The sequence below is a fragment of the Hemitrygon akajei genome, chromosome 20, assembly GCF_048418815.1.
Source record: "Hemitrygon akajei chromosome 20, sHemAka1.3, whole genome shotgun sequence".
Taxonomy (NCBI): domain Eukaryota; kingdom Metazoa; phylum Chordata; class Chondrichthyes; order Myliobatiformes; family Dasyatidae; genus Hemitrygon; species Hemitrygon akajei.
Window position 1 is genome coordinate 70,955,011 of NC_133143.1, and position 24,710 is coordinate 70,979,720.

The following is a 24,710-nucleotide window of genomic DNA, read 5'->3' on the forward strand; positions in this document are numbered from 1 at the left end:
AGGAATACCCAAGATGATTCACATATTTCTCCATAGTTCCTCAGCAACTTTTCATCACTTTCATGATTTAATTATCTTTGTGGACTAGAATCAATTCTTGTTCGATATAATTTCTCCTTCTATGCACTTGAAGATATTTTTGCTGTACGAGTAAATTCCTGCTTGAATGATGGATGAATTATTTGGATTAGTTTATTATTAGAAAAATTTAATCTTGCCAGGTCATTTGCAGCTGTGTTTGTAATGGACGTATAATTTTGTAAACCTTTATTGTACACTAATGAAAATGTGAAAAAGAATCAGTGTAGCCGTCTATAAGCTGTCATTTGTATCTTGATATTTTAATACAATGATTAACTTTTGTTATGTGTGTTGCTGGAAGATTTCCAGCATCTTCAGAATCTCTTGTGTTTATGATGAACTCTGCTGCTTTCTGCAAAGGTGATTCTACAGCCTCTGGTGAAGGACTCCACTCAAGTCAGGACTCTGAATGATCTTGACCAGATGCTTCCATTTTACAAATTCAGTTGCTTAGGGTAAGAATTTTATTCAGTTTTCATTTGTAGTATTTTTCCACATTTAAACCACCTCGATGCCAAGGGACACCAGTGCAAGGATAGGAAAGTCTCTTTTTAATTTGTAACTAATGGCTTCAATGTTATTTTCAGTACTGGCCTATTTGCATAATTTATTCACAGTTTCTAGTCTTTGTGTCATGTCTTTCTGCCTCTGTTTGACTTCCAAGCTTACTAGTTAGGACCTATGAATGTATCCTGCAGTTAGTTCAAAGCGAATTTATCAAGAAAGTACCTACTGTATATGTCACCATATGCTACCCTGAGATTCATTTTCTTGCAGGCATTCACAGTAGAACAAAGAAGTGCAGTAGAATCAGCAAAACTACACACAATGTGCAAAAGAAGGCAAATTGTGTAAATACAAAAAAAAAACAAATAATAATTAGTAAATAGCACTGAGAAATTGAGTTGTAGAATTGTTGAAAGTTGTGGAATCAGTTCAGGGTTGAAGTTATCCACACTGGTTCAGGACCCTAATGGTTGTTGGGCAGTGACTGTTCCTGAACCTGGTGATATGGGATCTAAGGCTGCTGTGTACCCCTGTCTGATTTCTCCAGAGTGCCTCTCATGTCCTATTCCGAATCTTTTGCATGCAGCTGACAACTACTCCATTCCTCCATCTATGTACTACTAAAACTCTCATGCTTTGTCTGTTTGTGACCTCCAATTAGTGCAAACTGTGCATTACAGCGGCACTGTTTTTGGCTAAATCGACTTAAAATGTGCTAACTTACAGAGTGCAGGCAAAGTTCAGGGTTATAGATTTGTATAAAATTGCTCATTCACCAAAATTAACAGGCTCGCCTTCACCTGAGAGGCGATCTACCATCATGGAAATCGGGACGCGACACCACGACGTATGCACATGGCCAGCCTCAGCAGTGACACCAACTGGAGCAAAAGGGCAGGGCAGCTCTATTTCGAGCGGTCGCATATCGCCATCAGCATGTGTAGGATTGGGACGGATCTAACCGCCAACCATCAATCAGAGATCATTAAATCTTATTGTAATCACATACTTCTCTTTCAATATTTTTTATCAGTTTCTGCATAAAGGAATAGAGTACAAGAAAATACATATTATAAGTCAAAAAAGGGTACCAAATAGATAGATAGATAGATACTTTATTCATCCCCATGGGGAAATTCAACTTTTTTTTCCAATGTCCCATACACTTGTTGTAGCAAAACTAATTACATACAATACTTAACTCAGTAAAAAAAATATGATATGCATCTAAATCACTATCTCAAAAAGCATTAATAATAGCTTTTAAAAAGTTCTTAAGTCCTGGCGGTAGAATTGTAAAGCCTAATGGCATTGGGGAGTATTGATCTCTTCATCCTGTCTGAGGAGCATTGCATCGATAGTAACCTGTCGCTGAAACTGCTTCTCTGTCTCTGGATGGTGCTATGTAGAGGATGTTCAGAGTTTTCCATAATTGACCGTAGCCTACTCAGCGCCCTTCGCTCAGCTACCGATGTTAAACCCTCCAGTACTTTGCCCACGACAGAGCCCGCCTTCCTTACCAGCTTATTAAGACGTGAGGCGTCCCTCTTCTTAATGCTTCCTCCCCAACACGCCACCACAAAGAAGAGGGCGCTCTCCACAACTGACCTATAGAACATCTTCAGCATCTCACTACAGACATTGAATGACGCCAACCTTCTTAGGAATTACAGTCGACTCTGTGCCTTCCTGCACAAGGCATCTGTGTTGGCAGTCCAGTCTAGCTTCTCGTCTAACTGTACTCCCAGATACTTGTAGGTCTTAACCTGCTCCACACATTCTCCATTAATGATCACTGGCTCCATATGAGGCCTAGATCTAGATACATTGAATTAAAAATACAGTTGCAATCACAAAACCCTGTATTCATAAAAATTAAATTAAATCATAATATTGGAATATAATTTTGTTATACAGAAAAAAAATTTAAACCCTCTACCAAAGTCAGAGCTGTTAAGAAAAGCAAGAAAAAAGGGGGGAAATCCCTTATCATATAATAAAATATATTATTAGCCACCATCTGTACTTTTACAACAAATCAAAGGCTTTGAAAATAAGTCAAAAATGGTCCCCACAATGTATAAAAGTCTTGACTAGGTTTGAAAACCGAACATCAGATCTTCTCTAAATTTAAGCATGACATAACAACATAACATCCCATAATGATGTACTTCGAGACACCCATAAAACCCTTTGCTGCAGTCAAAGGACAGCGGTGACTATATCACGTCCATTTAGGAGAGCACCAACAACATCATCAAGAATAATTGGCTTCCTCTGGTATTACTGCTTCGTATCTTCTATCTAGCATTAGGGTAAAAAAAAATATGGTCAGCCTAATTATGCCGCGTGGAAAGAGAAGGGAGACATTATGGTCAAGAGATGACGTCAAACGTCATTGGGAAGTGGCAAGGAGAGGGAGAGAACAAGAATCAGATGAGGCCAGGGCTGCACGACTCCAGGATCAAAGAGTCAGGACAAAAAAGATGAGAGAAGAAGAGACAGGAGGAGAGGCATGCACGTCTCCAGAATGACAACAACAGGCACAGGAGGAGGAGAGAGGAAGAGACAAAGGAGCTGAGAAATGCACGTCTCCAAGATCAGAGACAAAGAACAAACATCAGAAGAGATTAAGAGATGGCACATGAAAGGACTGCATGACTCCAGAATGACAACGAGAGGCACAAGGTTGGCAGATCAATCAGAAATATTGGCATCAGAAGTATCCTTCATTAAACGAGGAGGAGCTATATTTGCCTTGCTACATGTCTTTCTTCCTTGATAAACTGTTTTTTCTTCTTCAATTTCCAAAGCAAAGCAATACCAATAGCATTCAGGAAAATTTAATGTTCATTCTGGTCAGATCAGACTGCATTACCTTTCTCTCAAAGGGTGCCCCAACGGATCACCCCATTGTCTAGTCATCTCTACAACTTCATAATCTGCGTCTCTTTGCTGCAGACTTCTCCAACACTTAAAAACATTCTAAGTATACTTTGCGGATACAGTAGGGTCTTTTAAGAGCCTCTTAGATAGGTATATGGAGCTTAGAAAAATAAGAGGGTTATGCACTAAGGAAATTCTAGGTAGTTTCTAGAGTAGGTTACATGGTTGGTACAGCGTTGTGGGCCGAAGGGCCTGTAATGTGCTGTAGATTTCTATGTTCTTTGTTCTCAGCATTAAAAACACAATCGGTATGTCAGTTTCTAAGTTACAACATGCTCTAGAACACAATAGTATTATATTGGCAAGAAAGGTATGTTTTTGTTCTGAGCACTTGTACATTAATTACATTTGGTGTCAGCACTTTTAAAATGAATTATGTCTTGCTTTCCTGCCAGCAAAGTACAAGGCATTTGCCAAACCTTGTGTTATAGAGTCATAGAAAAGTAAAGTGCAGAAACAGACTTTTTGGCCCATCTAGTCTGTGCCAAGCCATTTCAACTGCCTACACCGGGATCATAGCCCTCCATACCCCTCCTGTACAGGTACCTATCCAAATTTCACTTAAACATTCAAATCAAACTCGCACACACCACTTGATACTGACAGCTCATTCAACACTCTCACCACAGTCTGAGTGAAGAAGTTTCCCCTCATGTTCCCCTTAAACATTTCACTTTTCATCTTTAAACCCATGACCGTCTGGTTGTAGTCACACCCAAGATGAGTGGAAAAAGCCTGTTTGCATTTATCTGTGCACCTTGTAATTTTGTATACCTCTATCAAATCTCCTCTTAATCTCCTATGTTCTAGAATAAAATCCTAACCTATTCCATATATCCATATAACAATCACAGCACGGAAACAGGCCATCTCGGCCCTTCTAGTCAGTGCCGAACGCTTACTCTCACCTAGTCCCACCTACCTGCACTCAGCCCATAACCCTTTCCTGTCCATATACTTATTCAATTTTACTTTAAATGACAATATCGAACCTGCCTCTACCACTTCTACTGGAAGCTCGTTCCACACAGCTACTACTCTGAGTAAAATTCCCCCTCGTGTTACCCTTAAACTTTTGCCCCCTAACTCTCAACTCATGTCCTCTTGTTTGAATCTCCCCTACTCTCAATGGAAAAAGCCTATCCACGTCAATTCTATTATCCCCCTCATTATTTTAAATACCTCTATCAAGTCCCCCCTCAACCTTCTACACTCCAAAGAATAAAGACCTAACTTGTTCAACCTTTCCCTGTAACTTAGGTGCTGAAGCCCAGGTAACATTCTAGTAAATCTTCTCTGTACTCTCTCTATTTTGTTGACATCTTTCCTATAATTCGGTGACCAGAAATGTACACAATACTCCAAATTCAGCCTTACCAATGCCTTGTACAATTTTAACATTACATCCCAAATCCTATACTAAATGCTCTGATTTATAAAGGCCAGCATACCAAAAGCTTTCTTCACCACCCTATCCACGTGAGATTCTACCTTCAGGGAACTATGCACCATTATTCCTAGATCACTCTGTACTACTGCATTCTTCAATCTTTCATCGTAGCTCATATCCTCCAAATGAACCCTGAAGAGGGAAGAAAAGAGATATTAAAGATAGAGGTAGAGTTGTGTCCGAAGATGCAAGTGAAGGAGTTGCTGTTAGGTGCCATCATCCTAAGTTCCACCCTCTGAGTTCATCTTGTGCACGTTTGTTCATCTTTATTCATGTGTAGTTTCCCATTGATTCTGTGGTGGTTTTTTTAATATTTACTGTGAATGCCCACAAGAAAACTATTCTTGGGGTAGTATATGATGACATATATATACTTTAATGATAAATTTACTTTGAACTTTGACCTCTCAATCCTTCCCAGCTCTTTTCCTTCGATCTGAGTTTTTCAATAACCCCAGTGACCATATGTTCTCACACCATCAACCTTGGTGTTCCTGGACTGAGACACAAGTTTCTGCACAAGTTCTGTTCCTGTCCTATCCGTGTTCCAAGGCATTGCTACTCCTTCTCAACACTTCAATTTCTGGCACCTCCAACGTCCTTTATATACTCCCTGACCCTGTCTAAAGTACAGTACTTTGACCCGAAACATCAACTGTTGACTCTTCTCAATAAATACTGCCTGACCCGCTGAGTTCATCCAGCATTTTGTTTGGGTTACACAATAGGTTTGAACCTTGGGTATGATTTTATATTTTTCAGAATCAGAATTGGGTTTAATATCATTGGCATGTGTTGTGAGATTTGTTGTCATGTGGCAGTAGTACATTGCAATGCATGATGATAATTTTTTTAAAGCTATAAATTACAAAAACAAGCCGAAAAATAAATTAAATAAGTAGTGCAAAATTAAAGCAAAGAAGAATGAAAACGTAGAGAGGTAGGTAGTGTCCATGGGTTCATTGTCCATTTGGAAATCTGATTGCGGAGGGAACGAAACTGTTGCTGAAGCATTGAGTTTGTGTCTTCAGGCTCCTGTACCATCACCTTGAGAAGACGGCATGTCCTATGTGATGAGAGCCCTTAATGATGGATGCTGCCACTTGAGGGATTGCCTATTGAAGATGTTCTTGATGCTGTGGAGGCCAGAGCCCATGATAGAGCCAACTGAATTTACAACTCTGCAGTTTTTTCCGATCCTGTGTAGCATCCCCTCCACACCAGACAGTAATGCAACCAGTTAGAATGCTGTCCATGGTATATCTGTAGTAACTTGCTAGTGGAGGAATACCAAATCTCACACCAAAAGTAATTTTAGTGAATGATCATTAGCAACCCACTTCCTGCTTGATCAACCAATAGAGCTTTAAATTTGCCAAATAATCATCAGGATATATTCAGGGTTATTTATTAATACTCTCTTCTAGTCACTTTGGAAGATTTTTTTCTTCTGTTTTTAGAATCATAGAGCATTACAGCACAGAAACAGGCCTCTTGGCCCTTCTTGGCTGTGCCGAACCACTTTTCTGCCTAGTCCCACTGACCTGCACCTGGACCATATCCCTCCAAACCCCTCTCATCCATGTACCTGCCCAAGTTTTTCTTAAATGTCAAAAGTGAGCCTGCATTCACCACTTCATCTAGCAGCTCATTCCACACTCCCACCACTCTCTGCATGACGAAACCCCCCCAATGTTCCCTTTAAACTTTTTCTCCCTTCACCCTTAACCCATGACCTCTGGTTTTTTCTCCCCTAGCCTCAGTGGAAAAAGCCTGCTTGCATTCACTCTATCTATAGCCATCATAATTTTATTCACCTCTATCAAATCACCCCCCATTCTCCTACGCTCCAGGGAATAAAGTCCTAACCTATTCAACCTTTCTCTGTAACTCAGTTTCTCAAGTCCCGGCAACATCCTTGTAAACCTTTTCTGCACTCTTTCAACCTTATTAATATCCTTCCTGTAATTCTGTGACCAAAACTGCACACAATACTCCAAATTCAGTCTCACCAATGTCTTATACAACCTCACCATGACATTCCAACTCTTCTACTCATTACTTTGATATATAAAGGCCAATGTACCAAAAGCTCTCTTTATGACCCTATCTACTTGTGACGCCACTTTTAGGGAATTATGTATCTGTACTCCCAGATCTCTCTGTTCTACTGCACTGCTTTGTGTCTTACCATTTACCTTGTATGGTCTACCTTGGTTTGACCTTCCGAAGTGCAATACCTCACACTTGTCCGCATTAAACTCCATCTACCATTTTTCAGACCATTCCTCCAACTGGTCCAAGTCCCTCTGCAAGCTTTGAAAACCTTCCTCACTGTCCACTACACCTCCAATCTTTGTGTCATCAGCAAATTTGCTGATCCAATTTGCCACATTATCATCCAGATCATTGATATAGATGACAAATAACAATGGACCCAGCACTGATCCCTGTGGCACACCAGTAGTCACAGGCCTCCACTCAGAGTAGCAATCCTCCACTACCACTCTCTGGCTTCTTCCATTGAGCCAATGTTTAATCCAGTTTACTACCTCTCCGTGTATTCCTAGCAACTGAATCTTCCTAACTAATCTCCCATGCGGGACCTTGTCAAAGGCCTTACTGAAGTCCACGTATACAACATCCACTGCCTTCCCTTCATCCACTTTCCTGGTAACTTGCTCAAAAAACTCTAATAGATTGGTTGAACATGACCTACCACGCACGAAGCCATACTGACTTTTTCTAATAAATCCCTGTCTATCTAAATACTCGTAGATCCTATCTGTTGGTATTCCTTCCAATAATTTACCTACTACCGAAGTCAAACTTACCGGCCTATAATTTCCCGGCTTACTTTTTGAGCCGTTTTTAAACAAAGGAACTACATGAGCTATCCTCTAATCCTCCAGCGTTTTTCTGGGAAGCTTTCTGTTGTGTTGGATAACTCAGCAGTATGACTGTTAATCATGGCTTGATTTGAATATCTGCTGAACATACAGTACAAGACTATAAGATATAGGAGCAGAATTAGGCCGTTTGGCCCATTGAGTCTGCTCTTCCATTTTCATCATGGCTGATTCAAATTTCCTGTCAGCTTCAATCTCCTGCCTTCTCCCTATATCCCTTTGCGCTCTGACGAATCAAGAATTTATCAACCTTTGCCTTAAATATACATTTAAAAACTTGGCCTCCACAGCTGTCATTGGCAACAAATACCACAGATTCACCACTCTCTGGCTAAAGAAATTTCTCCTCATCTCCATTCTAAAAGAACTCAACTTAATTTTGAGGCTGTGTCCTATGGTCTTAGACTCTCCCAACAAAAGAACTATCTTTTCCATATCCACTCTATCAAAGCCTTCCACCATTGGGTAGGTTTCAATTAGGTCACCCCTCATTTGTCCAAATTCCAGTTAATTATACAGGCCCAGCGCCATCAAACGATCTTCATTTGACAAACCGTTCAATTCTGGAATAATTTTCTTGAATCTGCTTTGAACCCTTTCCAGCTTCAGCGCATCCTTTCTAAGACGAGGGGCTCTAAACTGCTCACAATACTCCCAAATAAGGCCTTCCCAGTGCTTTATGAAGTCTTAACATTACATGCTTACTTTTATATTTTCGTCCTCTTGATATGAATGCTAGCATCGCATTTGTCTTCCTCACCACAAATGCAACCTGCAAATTAACCTTTAGGGAATCCTGCACAAGCTCTCCCAAATCCCTCTGTACTTCAGATTTTTGTATTTTCTCTCCATTTAGAAAACAGTCAGCCCTTTCAGTTTTTCTGCCAAGTGCATGACCGTACACTTCCCAACACTGTACTCCATCTGCCACTTCTTTGCCCATTCTCCTAATTTGTTTAAGTCCTTCTGTATCTACTCTATTTCCTCAAAACTGTCTGCCCTCCACCTATCTTTGTATTATTTGCAATCTTTGCAACAAAGTCATCAATTCCATCATCCAAATTATTGCCATAAAATGTAAAAAAAAAAGGTCTCAACACAGAAGCCTGTGCACCACCACTAGTCACCAGCAGCCGACTAGAAAAGACTCCCTTTATTCTCACTCTTTGCCTCCTGCCAATCAGCCACTGCTTTATTCATGCGAGAATCTTTCCTGTAATAGCATGGGCTCGTAGCTTGTTGAGCAGCCTCATGTAGCACCTTGTCAAAGGCCTTCTGAAAATCCAAGTACACAACATCGACCAATTCTCCTTTATCTATCCAGTTTGTTATTTCTTCAAAGAAGCCCAACAAATTTGTCAGGCATAATCTTCCCTTGCTGACAATGGTCTATTTTATCATTGCCTCCAAGTACCCCAAAACCACAACCTTAACAATAGATGGCAACATCTTTCCAACCCCTGAGCTTTACAGCATATTGCAAAGGCCATTCAGCCCATGACGTGTGCCAAGCTTTTAACCTACTCAGTAAGGTCAATCTAACTCTTTCCTCCTACATAACCTCCATTTTTGTATCATCCACGCGTCTATTCTAAGAGTGTCTTGAATGTCCCTAATATATTTGCCTCTACCGCCACTCCTGGCCAGGCATTCCACACACCTGCCATTCTTTGTGTTTTTGAAAAAAACCTACCTCGAACATTCCCCCTCTTCTTTCCTTCATTCACCTGAAAATTATGTCCCTTTTTATTAGCCATTTCCACCCTGGGTAAGAGTCTTTAGCTGTCCACTGTATCTACTGTCATACTAGAAAGTTTGTGAACCTTGTAGAGTTTTCTCTGTTTCTGCATATATATGACCAAAAATGTGTTCAGATCTTCATTTAAGTTCTTCAACTAGATAAAGAGAACCCAATTAAATAAATAACACAAGAACATTCTACTTGTTCATTTATTTATTGAGAAAAGTGATCCAATATTACATGTATTTGTTGGAGAAGTATGTGAACCTCGGTTAACGCCTTCTACAAAAACTATTCAGAGTCAGGTGTAGAGGGGTAAGATTTTTACTCAGAGAGTGGTGAGTGCGTGAAATGGGCTGCCGGCAAAGGTGGTGGAGGTGGATACAATAGGGTCTGTTAAGAGATTTTTGGTTAGGCACATGGAGCTTAGGAGTAGGGACATGTTTGGCACAACCTTGTGGGCTGAAGGGACTGTATTGTGCTGTAGGTTTTCTATGTTTCTAATCAATGAGATGAGATTGGTGGTGTGGGTTGTAGTGGTGCTCTGCCCTGTTTTTAAAAAAAGAGACACAAAGTCAGGTTACTGATAGAGCCTGCTCTTCTCAAGAAAAATCTGTTTATGTGCACCATAATCCAAACAACTTTCAGAAGCACTTAGAAGAATTCTAGAGATGCATCAAGTTGGAGAAGTCTACAAAAACATTTCTAAAGACCTGAGTGTTTATCAGTCCATAGTAAGAGAAACTGGTTGCAAATGGAGGAAACTCAGTATTGTTGCTACTCTCCCTAGGAGTGAGCATCCTGCAAAGATCACACCAAGAGCGCAATGTGCAAAGCTGAAAGAGGTGAAAAAGAACACAAGGGTATCAGCAAAAGACCTGCAGAAATCTCTAGAACTTGCTAAAGTCTCTGTTCACGTGTCCGCTATAAGAAAAACACTCAACAGGAATGGTGTTCATGGAAGTACACCGTGGAGGAAACCACTGTTCTCCACGAAAAAAATTGCTGCACGTCTCAAGTTTGCAAAAGACCACCTGGATGTTCCACAACACTTCTGGAACAATGTTCTGTGGACAGATGAGACAAAAGTTGAACTTTTTTTTTAGCAGAAATGTACATTGCTATGTTCGGAGAAAAAAGGGCATTACAAGCCAACACCAAAACCTCATCCCAACTGAAGCATGGTGGAAGGAGTATCGTGGTTTGGGGTTGTTTTGCTGCCTCAGGGCCTGGACAGCTTGCAATCTTTTAGGGAATAATGAATTCAAAATTATATTGAGACATTTCACAGGAGAGTGTCAGGGTCGCAGTCTGTCACCTGAAGCTTAATAGAAGTTGAATAATGCAATGAGATAATAGAAACATAGAAAACCTACAGCACAATAGAAGCCCTTCAGCCCACAAAGTTGTGCCGAACTCGTCCCTACCTTAGAAATTACTAGGCTTACCTATATCCCTCTATTTTTCTAAGCTCCATGTACCTATCCAAAAGTCTCTTAAAAGAATCTATTGTATCTGCCTTCACCGCCATTGTTGGCAGCCCATTCCATGCACTCACCACTCTGAGTAAAAAAACTTAACCCTGACATCTCCTCTGTACCTACTCCCCAGCACCTTAAACCTGTGTCCTCTTGTGGCAACCATTTTAGCCCTGGGAAAAAGCCTCTGATGATCCACACGATCTACACAATCAATGCAGAAGACAAGAGTAAATCAACAACAGAATGTTTAAAAAGAAGAAAATCTGTGTTTTGGAATGGCTGAGTCAAGACTGACCTTAATCCTATGGAAATATTGAGGAAGACCTAAAGCAAATAGTTCTTGCAAGGAAGCCCACCAACATCCCAGAGTTGAAGCAGTTTTGTAAGGAGGAATGGCCTACAATTCCACCAAGCCGATTATGCAGGACTGATCAACGGTTAGCAGAAACATTTGGTTGAAGTTATTGCTGTACAAGGAGGTTATACCAGTTACTGAAAGCAAAGGTTCACATACTTTTTCCAACAAATACACATAATATTTTTCTCAATAAATAACTGAACAAGTGTAATGTTTTTTGTGTTAATTATTTAATTGGTCTCTTTATTTAGTTTTAGGACCTTTGTGAAGGTCTTATCACCTTTTAGGTCATATTTATGCAGAAAGAGAAAATTCTGCCTCTTATCATCTTGTACACCTCTGTCAAGTCACCTGTCATCGTCCTTCACTTCAAAGAGAAGAGCCCTGGCTCGCTCAACCTGGCCTCATAAGACATTTTCTCTAATCGAGACAGCATTTTGGTAAATCTCCTCTTCACCTTCTAGTAGAACGTTAACTTATCTGTTTAGTAGAGAGATTTCTCTGTGTGAAGGTGTCCCAACTGTGGAAGGCTGCCTCAGGATTCTTAATTGCATGTATTTTGTTTTCAGAGTTTTTAAGTAGTGCATTTTTGTAGTGAGCATTTTTGTCAAATTGAAAATGTTGAACTAGGAATTATCTAATTGAATTCTTTGTGCCTACTTGTAGGCCGTTTGTTTTTAAAACACATCTATGCGTTATATATAATATGTAAAATAAACTCTTGTTTTGCAGTGCTGTTCATGAACTTGCCATTCCAGCCTTTGAGCACGTCTCTCTCAGTCTCCTGGGCCACCCTCTGTCACGGGAAATTGCCTCTACTGCACAAGGTCTCCGAAGTGGAGCTCTTTTACTCACAGGAGTAAAGGTGATAGACTGCGTTTTTTAATATAGAATATACATTGTGAGATTATCAATGATAATCTCCTACACTGATTTACTGCAAATATGTTAACATTTTAGTATTACAATTGCAGTAGCTGAGAATATACTGGAGTAGCAAGACCATAAGAAATAAGAATGAATTAGGCCATTTGGCCCATCAATGTTGATCCGGCTATCCATCATTACTGATTTATTATCCCTTTCAACCTCAATTTCCTGCCTTCTCCCCGTAGCCTTTGATGCCTTAATTACTCAAGAAGCTATCCACATTGACTTGGCCTCCACAGATTTCTATGGCAATGCATTCCACAGATTCTCCATTCTTTTGCTCAAGATATTCCTAATCTCCATTTTAAATGGACAACCTTTTATTCTGAGGCTGTGCCCTCTGGTCCTAGACTCCCCCAGCACAAGAAACATGCTCTCCAACTCCGTTCTGTCCAGAACTTTCAATATTCGGTAGGTTTCAATGTGATTTCATTCGGTGAGAACGTTCAAACAGCAGTGGGAATTGAAGTCCTAAAGCATTACACTAACTGCTATGCTTCTGTATTTCAAAATTTTAAGAACTGAAAAGCAAGAGAAGTATTTATTTAATTTAAGGATAGAGAAGGAGATGGAGAGGAATGACAGAGGAGATGGTGGAGGGAACTGGATGGAGAAAAAGAAATTGGAAATGAATAGTTTAAGAAGGAGGAATCAAAAAGGAAAGTAAAAAAAAAACAAGTTAGACATCGAAGAACAGTTTACAACCTTCAGGAGTGGATGCACAGAATTTTAACTCTTTTCTTTCTGCAGCTCGCTAGTTGAACTTTGAAGTCTGACCATAAATTATAAACCTAACAGAACAAGGAGGAACTCAACAGGCCAGGCAACATCAAAGGAGGGGAATAAGCAGTTTATGTTTCAGACTGAAACCCAAAAGCTCATTCATGTTTAGCCAGTGAGCAGAAACCCCAATGAGAAATCTTGGATAAGGACAGATAACCAAAAACACCCCTGGCGTCTGGCATTACAGATCAGTTTTAATCAGAAACTGAATGAAGCATATATTTTAAAAAATCAGACAGTACAGAATACTTAATTGAAATAACTTTGGAAATCATCCTCATGGGATCCCAGGTAAACAATCCACAGCATCTAGCCAGAGAGTGGAGAATCTGTGGAGTTCATTGCCACGGACAGCTATGGAAGTCAAGTCATTGGGTATACTTAAAGCGGAGGTTGATAGGTTCTTGATTAGTCATTGAATCGGGGGAAAGCAGGGGAATGGAGTTGAGAGGGAATAAATCAGCTTTGAACGAATAGTGGCTAAATGGCCTAATTCTGCTCCTGTGTCTTATAGTGGTATAACAAAATGATCATACGGTCCAAAGCCCAGAGTTAACAGTGTGCCGGGCATTCTGACTTCTGACAAGCTTGGATAGAGTTTTACGTAGTAGGAGAATTAAGGGTTATGGGGAAAAGGCAGGTAGGTGGAGATAAGTCCATGGCCAGATTAGCCATGATCTTATTGAATGACAGAGTAGGCTTGATGGGCCAGATGGCTACTCATGCCCTATGTTCTTACGTTCTGCCTCATGACTGTCACAAAGAGTGACTCTTGAGGCAGTGTCAGAAGCAGTTCAATTTGAAAACTATGGACAAGCTTCAACAAAATGGGGGCAGGAAATTTACTGAAGCAGGATTTAAAATGTCTGCACCATCAAAAGACTGTGTGCTTATCAATGAGCTTGGTGTATAGATTAGGGCTGGTGTTTCATATCTTAGGAAGCATTTTCTCTGTTGCTCTGAATTTCCAGCATCTGCAAAATCTTTTGTTTTTATGCCAAATAAACAGTCAACATTTCAAGCAGAGACCCTTAATTAGGACTGAAACTTCAACTCAGTCCAAAATGTCAAGTATTTATTCCCCTCCATAGATCTGCCTGACCTGCTGAGTTCCTCAGGCATTATGTGTGTGTTGCTCTGAGCTTTTGAAAGATCTTTTTTATGAATAGTCTTAACAAAATATCTTCAAAAACCACTAATCAGGAAGCAGTTGCTGCTATACCTTTTTTGGTTAATCTGTAAATAAATGGCTTTGAAATAATTATTCAGTCACTCATCATTAATTTGGAAACTTACTTTTATCTAGGGTAGTGGGAAAACCACTTTGGCAAAGGCTCTGTGTAGAGAAGCCGCAGAGAAGCTGGAAGCCCATGTAGAAATTATTGACTGTAAAGCTTTGCAAGGTGAGAGTCAGTAACTCACAGATGCCTTCGTTATTCACTTGAGATTTGCATGTCAGGACCAACATAATTTGTTCAATCCTGATTTGCCACTGAGTTTCTGATAGTTGTGTCTGATAGCAGATGAAAGTTTACCACGCAATAGATTAGATGTGGACCAGACCAAAGTTCAGGGTCATTATGGCCACTAATTTCATGTCACTGCTACTGAGACTAAGGGTCTAACTCCTGGTTTGTTTGATTTATACACCTTAAATCTGATCGGGGCTGCCAACCTGTTGTATGCAAATAAGCCTTCCCATTAACCAAGGGTCCGTGGGGCCCAGTTTGGAAAACCCTGCTGTAAACCAGTACTTGAAAGTTTTGAATACAGCTTCAGTAATTGAACCAGTCAGATAAAGATACCGACCTGGAAATTCTAAGGGACCCAATATAAAGTATTTGGATAGATGGAGTCTTATTAGGGTTGGTCAACGTGCATTATGCATGGTAGTTGCATCTAACCACTTTGAAGGTTATCAAGAAAGATGATGTAGGAAAGGCAGTGGATGTTGTTTACATTCAAAGTTCAAAGAACACCCATGTTACCATATGCTGCTCTGAGATTCATTTCTTGCAGTCTTTCACAGTAGGACAATGGAAATACAATAGAATCAATGAAAAACTACACACAACCAATGTGCAAAAGAAGACAAGTAAATAATACTGAGAACCTAAGTTGTAGAGTTCTTAAGAGTGAGTCCACTAGTTGTGAAATCAGTTGTGTTGAGGTGAGTGAAGTTATACACATTGGGTCAGGAGCCTGATTGTTGAGGGTAATAACTGTTCCCGAATCTGGTGCTGTGGGACCTAAGGCTGTTGTATCTCCTGCCTGATGGTGGTAGTGAGAAGAGAGCATGGCCAGGTTTAGGAATAGTTGTTCCCCTACAGCCATCAGGCTCCTGAACCAAGGTGGATAACTTCATTCACCATAACTTTAAACTGATTCTGCGACCTACAGACTCACTTTCAAAGACTCTTTACAGCTCATGTTCTCACTATTATTATTTTATTTGCAGTTTCTCTTCTTTTGCTCATTGGTTGTTTGTCAGTCTTTATGTATGGTTTTTCATTGATTTTATTTATTCATTTTTTTCCTGTAAATGCCTGCAAGAGGGGGAATTTCTTTACAGAGAGTGGTAGCTGTGTGGAACGAGCTTCCAGTAGAAGTGGTAGAGGCAGGTTCGGTATTGTCATTTAAAGTAAAATTGGATAGGTATATGGACAGGAAAGGAATGGAGGGTTATGGGCTGAGTGCGGGTCAGTGGGACTAGGTGAGAGTAAGCGTTCGGCACGGACTAGAAGGGCCGAGATGGCCTGTTTCCATTCTGTAATTGTGATATTATATGTGATATAATATAAGAAAATGAATCTCAGGGTCTTGTTTGCTAACAGATATGTTCTTTGATAATGAATTTACATTGATCTTTGAAGTTGCTGTGCATGTCTGATTTCTTTTGTCCACTCAGTTATACCCCAGGCTACTGTGGGAGGCAAGGAAGGAGATTGCTGAGCCTCTGGCGATGATCTTTGCATCAACAATGGGGACGGGAGAGGTTCCAGAGGATGGGAGGGTTGCGGATGTTGTTCCTTTATTCAAGAATGGGAGTAGAGATAGCCCAGGAAATTATAGACCAGGGAGTCTTACTTCAGTGGTTGGTAAATTGATGGAGAAGATCCTGAGAGACAAGATTTATGAACATTTGGAGAGGTATAATATGACTAGGAATAGTCAGCATGGCTTTGTTAAGGGCAGGTTGTGCCTTACGAGCCTGATTGAATTTTTTTTGAGGATGTGACTAAACACACTGATGAAGGAAGAGTAGTAGATATAGTGTATATGGATTTCAGAAAGGCATTTGATAAATACCCCATGCAAGGCTTATTGAGAAAGTAAGGAGGCATGGGATCCAAGGGGACATTGCTTTGTGGATCCAGAACTGGCTTGCCCACAGAAGGCAAAGAGCGGTTGTAGACAGGTCATATTCTGCATGGAGGTTGGTCACCAGTGGAGTGCCTCAGGGATCTGTTATGGGGCTCTTTCTCTTTGTAATTTTTATAAATGACCTGGATGAGGAAGTGGAGGGATGGGTTGGTAAATTTGCTGATGACACAAAGGTTGGGGGTGTTGTGGATAGTGTGGAGGGCTGTCAGAGGTTACAGCGGGACATTGATAGGATGCAAAACTGGGCTGAGAAGTGGCAGATGGCGTTCAACCCAGATAAGTGTGAAGTGATTCATTTTGGTAGGTCAAATATGATGGCAGAATATAGTATTAATGTTAAGACACTTAGCAGTGTGGAGGATCAGAGGGATCTTGGGGTCCGAGTCCATAGGACGCTCAAAGCAGCTGTGCAGGTTGACTCTGTGGTTAAGAATGTGTATGGTGTATTGGCCTTCATCAATCGTGAAATTGAATTTAGGAGCCAAGAGGTAATGTTGCAGCTACATAGGACCCTGGTCAGACCTCACTTGGAGTATTGTGCTCAGTTCTGGACGCCTCACTACAGGAAGGATGTGGAAGCCATAGAAATGGTGCAGAGGAGATTTACAAGGATGTTGCCTGGATTGGGGAACATGCCTTATGAGAATAGGTTGAGTGAACTCGGCCTTTTCTCCTTGGAGCGAAGGAGGATGAGAGATGACCTGATAGAGGTGTATAAGATAATGAGAGGCATTGATCGTGTGGATAGTCAGAGGCTTTTTCCCAGGGCTGAAATGGTTGCCACAAGAGGGCACAGGTTTAAGGTGCTGGGGAGTAGGTACAGAGGAAATGTCAGAGGTAAGTTTTTTACTCTGAGAGTGGTGAGTGCGTGAAATGGGCTGCTGTCATGGTGGTGGAGGCGGATACGATAGGGTCTTTTAAGATACTTTGGATAGATACATGGAGCTTAGAAAAATAGAGGGCTGAAGGTAAGCCCGGTAATTTCTAAGGTAGGGACATGTTTGGCACAACTTTGTGGGCCAAAGGGTCTGTATTGTGCTGTAGGTTTTCTATGTTTCTACATCAATATGGCTTTTAGACTTCTGTGTTTGTTTCAAATTGATTCTGATTTAAAAGAAATTGATCCTCTTAAGGCTTACATTGACTCATTTTTAAAAAGTATATCTTTCTAGCAAATGGTTTTAACAAATCCACACTTACAGAAATTGAAAAGCAAATCCAACTGTATCTTAAAATGCTGAAAATGAGAATTGACTGAAGTGTAATCAAATCCTTTGTTTTACGTCCAGGTAAAAGAGCTGAAAATATCCGTAAGAAATGGGAAGAAGTTTTCACTGAGGCAGCATGGAGACAACCTTCTGTAGTCTTTATGGATGACTTGGATCATATTGCAAGCTCTGTCACTGCTTCTGAACATGAACTCAGTGCTGAGGCTATTCTTGGTAGACAACTTTCTCAAAGTAATTATTTTAGCCTTAATTTTTAATGCTTTTCACAGAACAGGCAAATGGCATTGAAATGGGACTATATTCAGAGAGCAGTAATTCATTTATTTATGTTCTTTTTAACATAGAGCATGGGGGTATGGAGAGCTTTGGTCCAGGCGCATTTTGATGGAATTGGGTAGTATAATAGTTTGGAATGGACTAGATGGGCCAAAGGGTCTGCTTCTGTACTGTAAGACCGTAAGACAAGAGCAGCATTAGAGCATTCAGCCCATTGAGTCTGCTCCACCATTCCATCATGGCTGATCCCAGATCCCACTCAACTCCATACACCTGCCTTCTCACCATATCCTTTTGATGCCCTGACTGATCAGAAAATGATCAACATCTGCCTTATATATGGACTTGGCCTCCACCGTAGTCTGTGGCAAAGCATTCAACTGATTCATTATGCTCTGGCTAAAAAAAATTCCTCTTTATCTCTGTTCTAAAAGGTCACCCCTCAATTTTGAGGCTGTGCCCTCTAGTTCTGGATACCTCCATCATAGGAAACATCATTTCCACATTCACATTATCTAGTCCTTTCAACATTCAATAGCTTTCAATGAGATCCCTACGTATTCTTCTAAATTGCAGTGAGTACAGACCCAAAGTTGCCAGATACTCCTCATTCTTAGAATCATATTTGTGAACCCCTTCTAGGCTTTCTCCAGTGACAACACGTCCTTTGAGATATGGGGCCTCACTGATGTTGACACCCAGGAAGTTAAAAGTACTCACCCTTTCCATTACTAATCCCTCGATGAGGACTGGTATGTGTTCCCTCAACTACCTTGTCCTGAAGTCCACAATCAGTTCCTTGGTCTTACTGATGTTGAGTGCAAGGTGGTTACTGTGATAACTTGATATCAATTCAATGGTTTGTTATTCTGTGGCTTAAAACCTCAAATTGGGAACTCTTGTGACAGGAGCTTACTTAGAAATGATGCAGCTGTGTGCCAAAGTCCTAGCAAGTCTGGACTCTGCCGTGATGCCAGGTAACTCAGTGGATGAGGAATTATCTCACAGCAGGAGCAAATCCATTCTAGCAGAGAGGCACTTTTGCAACTGCCATCAGTATATGTTTCAATTATGTTTTATGTAAATTAAGTGTTTTCTTAAAATAAGCAATTTTAGTCCACGTCCTGATGATAGGTCTCGGCTTGAAATGTTGACTGTTTATTCCTCTCCATAGATGCTGCCTGACCTGCTAAGCTTCCCCAGCATTTTGTGTGTGTTACTCTGAATTTCTAGTATCTGCTGATTCTCTTGTGTTTGCAATTTTAATTGTTGATTTAAATTTTTGCATATTAAAAATAAAGTAAGAGCAGGATAGGTGTTTTGGCACTTTACACCTGCGTCACCGTTTAGGACAATGGCTCTTCACTGAATTAAGCTCATTTCCTTTTGTATGACGTGGTCCCTGTCTTCAGTATACTCAGCAACTGTGGCTCCGTGACCCCCTTGAATTTCAAGTATATCTTACACTTCAGTTAAAGAAATTTCTTCTTATCTCCCGCCTGAATGGTCAACTCCTTGTTGTAAGTTTGTGCCACTGATTCTGCATATGCCGACCTTAAGGAACATCATCTCAGTATCTACCCTGTTATCCATTAATCCTGCACAAAGAGATGTACATACATAGTGCTGCCTGTTTAACTTCTCAAGGAAAAATGTGGTGAGCTGTCGCTCACTTATTATAGTCTTTTTGTTGGAAGATCAGAAGACTTTTTCAGATGTAACTACCTGAATCCCCTACAAACCATACTGTTTGCCTGCTTGCTGAACCTTGTGATACATATACAAAGATTCTGAACACCCATGTATTTTAAAATGTTACCATTTTAAAAAAAAGGTTTTCTATATCGTATTCCATGTACTGTTCAGTGAGGGAGATTTAGAGATATTTTTATGATTTGATTGGTTTGACAGCTGGCTATGCTCGGAGACAATTATTTTAATTTTCATTGGTTTTGTAAAAGGGGCTGGTTCAGACCTTTCCACTTTACGGCATTGCACACATTTTACGTACACAATGCTGGTCAGGCAGCATCCGTGAGAAAAGAGTAGCCAACGTTTCGTGCCAAGACCCTTCATCAGGAATGGGGGGGGGGGGTGGGGGGGAAGAGGGCCGAAGCCCAGTAATAGAGATAGGGGAGGGGGTAGGGCCTAGAGACGCCAGGTGGAAAACCAATCAGAGGAAAGATAAAGGGGGGAGGGGATAAGCATGAAAGAACTGTAGAGATAAAGAAGCAGAAAGTTGAAAGGGGAGAGAGGCAGAGAGGGACCTGGGATGGGGGGGGGGTGGGAGGGAATTACCGGAAATTGGAGAATTCAATGGTCGGTAATTCCCTCCCCCCCCCCCCCATCCCAGGTCCCTCTCTGCCTCTCTCCCCTTTCAACTTTCTGCTTCTTTATCTCTACAGTTCTTTCATGCTTATCCCCTCCCCCCTTTATCTTTCCTCTGATTGGTTTTCCACCTGGCGTCTCTAGGCCCTACCCCCTCCCCTATCTGTATTACTGGGCTTCGGCCCTCTTAACCCCCCCCCCGATGAAGGGTCTTGGCCCGAAACATTGGCTACTCTTTTCTCATGGATGCTGCCTGACCTGCTGAGTTCTTCCAGCGTTGTGTACATATTCTTTGATCCACAGCATCTGCAGTTATATTTTTGTGTTTTGCACACATTTTGCTCTGCAGTGCCCTCTGCTGTTTAGAACTGATCATGTATGATTGAATCTAATTTACTGGGTAACAACACCAGTGGGCTTGGTAAAGGTAAATTTGTATCTGCCTGGCATTCGATGATAGAGTGAGCAACTTGCTATTGTTGGGACTTGTGGATCTTGACTAATGCACACAAAATGCTGAGAAACTTAGCATGTCAGGCAGCATCTATGCAGAGGAATAAAATGTCATTGTTTTGGGCCGTGACCCTTCATCGAGATTACTTACAGTTTTGATTGGGAAAGGTTTCTCTGGCAGGACAGAGTTTCTGTTTGTACAGATTTGCTGTGGTTTTATTGTGCTGTTAATCTGAAGATCTGTTTTGTTTTTCCAGTTCTGAAGTATCTAGTTGCTGATGCAGTTTCACATGGGAATGTTATCACACTGATAGCCACAAGCATTTCTGAGCAAACTCTGCATCCCTCTCTAAATTCAGCTGAAGGGTCCCATCTATTTCAGTGTATCCAGAATATTCCACTGCCGGACCAGGTAAACCAACTTTACAATTACCTGATGCTGCACCATTTTACATTGTTCCCAGGGTCATAGGTTGAACTGGTGCAGTGGGCTGTGCTCTCCTACAGCTGACCATTCTATAGAGAGCCATCAGCTATCTGCCTCTCACTGGTCAGCTCATCTTGGATTTCTGCAGTGTTAGTCACTCAATTCTTGGCACTCAGAGTCAGCTGAGCTGCATGTCAGATGTTGGACCAGCTGACCTGTGCGCGCACTGTTCAACCCAGCTGTGAAGCATCGTGGTGTGGGGTTGTGTGACCCCTGAGTGATATGGTGCGTGTGGACTAGTGATCTATTTATTTTTCTTTCTGCTGCTTTATCTTCATAGAACATAGAAGAGTACAGCACAGGAAAATGCTGTTCGGCCCACAATGTTATGCCGAACCAGCAAATCAAAAACACCCAAAAACTAATCCCTCCTACCTACACAATGTCCATATCCCTCCATCAAACCTTCAGATTTCTGGGTGTCATAATCTCCCAGGACCTGAAGTGGACACCCAACGCGGACACTCTTATCAAAAAGGCTCAGCAGAGGTTGTATTTCCTACGTCAACTCAGGAAGTACAACCTGCCTCAGGAGCTGCTGATTCAATTCTATTCAGGAATAATCCAGTCTGTTCTCTGTTCATCCATCACTGTCTGGTTTGGATCAGCTACCAAACAAGACAAGAATAGACTCCAAAGAACCGTCAGGGCTGCAGAAAGGATTATTGGTGTGAAGCTGCTCTCGATCCAGGACTTATATGTATCTAGAGTCAGGAAGCGAGCAAGCAGCATTATTGTAGATCCATCACACCCTAGACATCACCTGTTCCAACTCCTTCCTTCTGGTAGGTGCTTTAGATCACTGTATGCCAGGACAAATAGGTACAAGAACGGTTTCTTTCCGTATGCCATCAGTCTGCCATCCACCTGTACATTCAATGAGGTGGACCTCATTGTATATAGTTTGATTATTTGCACTATTGTTTTTGTTTGCTTTTAATTCTGTACAGAGAGCGCTCAGGGAAACCGGCATCAAATTCCCTGTATGTGTCCTCATACTTGGCGATAATAAAGGATTCTGATTCTGAATTTCCTTACATCCATGTGTCTATCCAAATGTCTTTTAAAAGCCTCCAATGTATTTGCCTCTACCACCATAACAGGAAGCGCATTCCAGGCATCCATCACTCGCCTCTCACATCCCCCGTGAACCTACACGCTTTCACCTTCGATGCATGCCCTCTGGTATTAGACATTTCCACCCTGGGAAAAAGTTATTGACCATCTGCCCTAACTATGCATCTCATAATCTTGTAAACATGCATCAGATCTCCCCTCAGCCTCTGACGCTCCAGGAAAAAAACAACCCAAGCATATCCAGCCTCTCATGATAGCACATGCTCTTTAAACCAACAGCATCCTGGTAAACCTCTTCTGCACCCTCTCCAAAGCCTCTACGTCCTTCCTATAGTGGGACAACCAGTACTGTGCAATACTCCAGATGTGGCTTAACCATAGTTTTATAAAGTTGCAATATAACCTCCTGACTTTTGAACTCAATACCTTGACTAATAAAAGCATGAATTCCATAAGCTGCCTTAACCACCTTATCAACCTGTGTAGACACTGTCAAGGAGCTATGAACTTGGATCCCAGGATCTCTTCGCTCAGCAACGCTGTTAAGGACTTCACCCTTAACTGTATACTGTCTCCTTGCATTTGCTCTTCCAAGGTGCAACACTTCACATTTATCTGGGTTAAACTCCATCTGCCATTTCTCAGCCTATATCTGCAACTGATCCATATCATGCTGTATTCTCTGCCAATCTACAACACTATCCAAATCACCACCAATCTTGGTATCATCTGCAAATTTACTCACCCAAAAAGGGTCATAAAGAAAGCTTTTGGCACATTGGCCTTCATTTTGCTGATGACACAAAAGATGGAGAGGGCTGTCAGAGGTTACAGCGAGACATTGAAAGGATGCAAAACTGGGCTGAGAAGTGGCAGATGGAGTTCAACCCAGATAACTGTGAAGTGGTTCATTTTGGTAGGTCAAATATGATGGCAGAATATAGTATTAATGGTAAGACTCTTGGCAGTGTGGAGGATCAGAGGGATCTTGGGGTCCGAGTCCATAGGACGCTCAAAGCAGCTGCGCAGGTTGACTCTGTGGTTAAGGCGGCGTACGGTGTATTGGCCTTCATCAATTGTGGAATTGAGTTTAGGAGCTGAGAGGTAATGTTGCAGCTATATAGGACCCTGGTCAGATCCCACTTGGAGTACTGTGCTCAGTTCTGGTCGCCTCACTACAGGAAGGATGTGGAAGCCATAGAAAGGGTGCAGAGGAGATTTACAAGGATGTTGCCTGGATTGGGGAACATGCCTTATGAGAATAGGTTGAGTGAACTCGGCCTTTTCTCCTTGGAGCGAAGGAGGATGAGAGGTGACCAGATAGAGGTGAATAAGATAATGAGAGGCATTGATCGTGTGAATAGTCAGAGGCTTTTTCCCAGGGCTGAAACGGTTGCCGCAAGAGGACACAGGTTTAAAGTGCTGGGGAGTAGGTACAGAGGAGATGTCAGGGGTAAGTTTTTTACTCAGAGAGTGGTGAGTGCATGGAATGGGCTGCTGTCAATGGTGGTGGAGGTGGATACGATAGGGTCTTTTAAGAGACTTTTAGATAGGTACACAGAGCTTAGTAAAATTGAGGGCTGTAGGTATGTTTAGTGATTTCTAAGGTAGGGACATGTTCGGCACAACATTGTGGGCCGAAGGGCCTGTATTGTGCTGTAGGTTTATAAATCAATGTATTGAGTACAGGAGATAGGATGTTTTTTTGAAGTTGTATTAAGACCTTAACGAGGCACAATTTGGAGTATAGTGTGCCATTTTGGTCACATACCTTCAGGAAAGATGTAAACAAGGTTGAAAGAGTACAGTGAAAATTCATAAGACTGTTGCCGGGTCTGGAGGACCTGAGTTATAAGGTAAGATTGAATAGGTTAGGATTGTATCTTTAGAACATAGAAGATTGAGAGGAGATTTGATAGAAGTATACAAAATTTTGAGGGGTTATGGATAGGGTAAATGCAAGCAGACCTTTCCACTGGGCTTGGGTGGGACCACAACCAGAGGTCATGGGTTAAGGGTGAAAGGTGAAGTTTTTAATTTAAATTTTTTTTTTAGCGATATGGTGCGGGATCGGCCGTTCCAACCCTTCAAGCCAAGCTGCCCTAGCGATCCCTGACAAAGCTGATTCACCCTAACCTAATCGTGGGGGAATTTACAGTGACCAGTTAACCTACTCATTATATCTTTGGAGAGTGGGAGGAAAGCAAAGCACTCGGGGAAACCCATGCATTCTGTGGGGAGAATGTACTGAGGCTCCTTACAGCACCGGAGTAGACTCTCACATGGTGGA

General features: G+C 41.4%; 1 protein-coding gene across 2 annotated transcripts in view; it reads left to right on the plus strand.

Annotated features, from left to right (window-relative positions):
• pex1 (peroxisomal biogenesis factor 1) overlaps positions 1-24,710 on the plus strand; it is a 104,499-nt gene that overhangs the window by 28,250 nt on the left and 51,539 nt on the right. For both annotated transcript variants that reach the window (XM_073024584.1, XM_073024583.1), the window contains exons 9-13: positions 442-536; positions 12,206-12,338; positions 14,493-14,589; positions 17,860-18,030; positions 21,114-21,268. In XM_073024584.1, the coding sequence (XP_072880685.1) occupies positions 442-536; positions 12,206-12,338; positions 14,493-14,589; positions 17,860-18,030; positions 21,114-21,268 (651 nt within the window). The remainder of the gene's footprint in view (positions 1-441; positions 537-12,205; positions 12,339-14,492; positions 14,590-17,859; positions 18,031-21,113; positions 21,269-24,710) is intronic.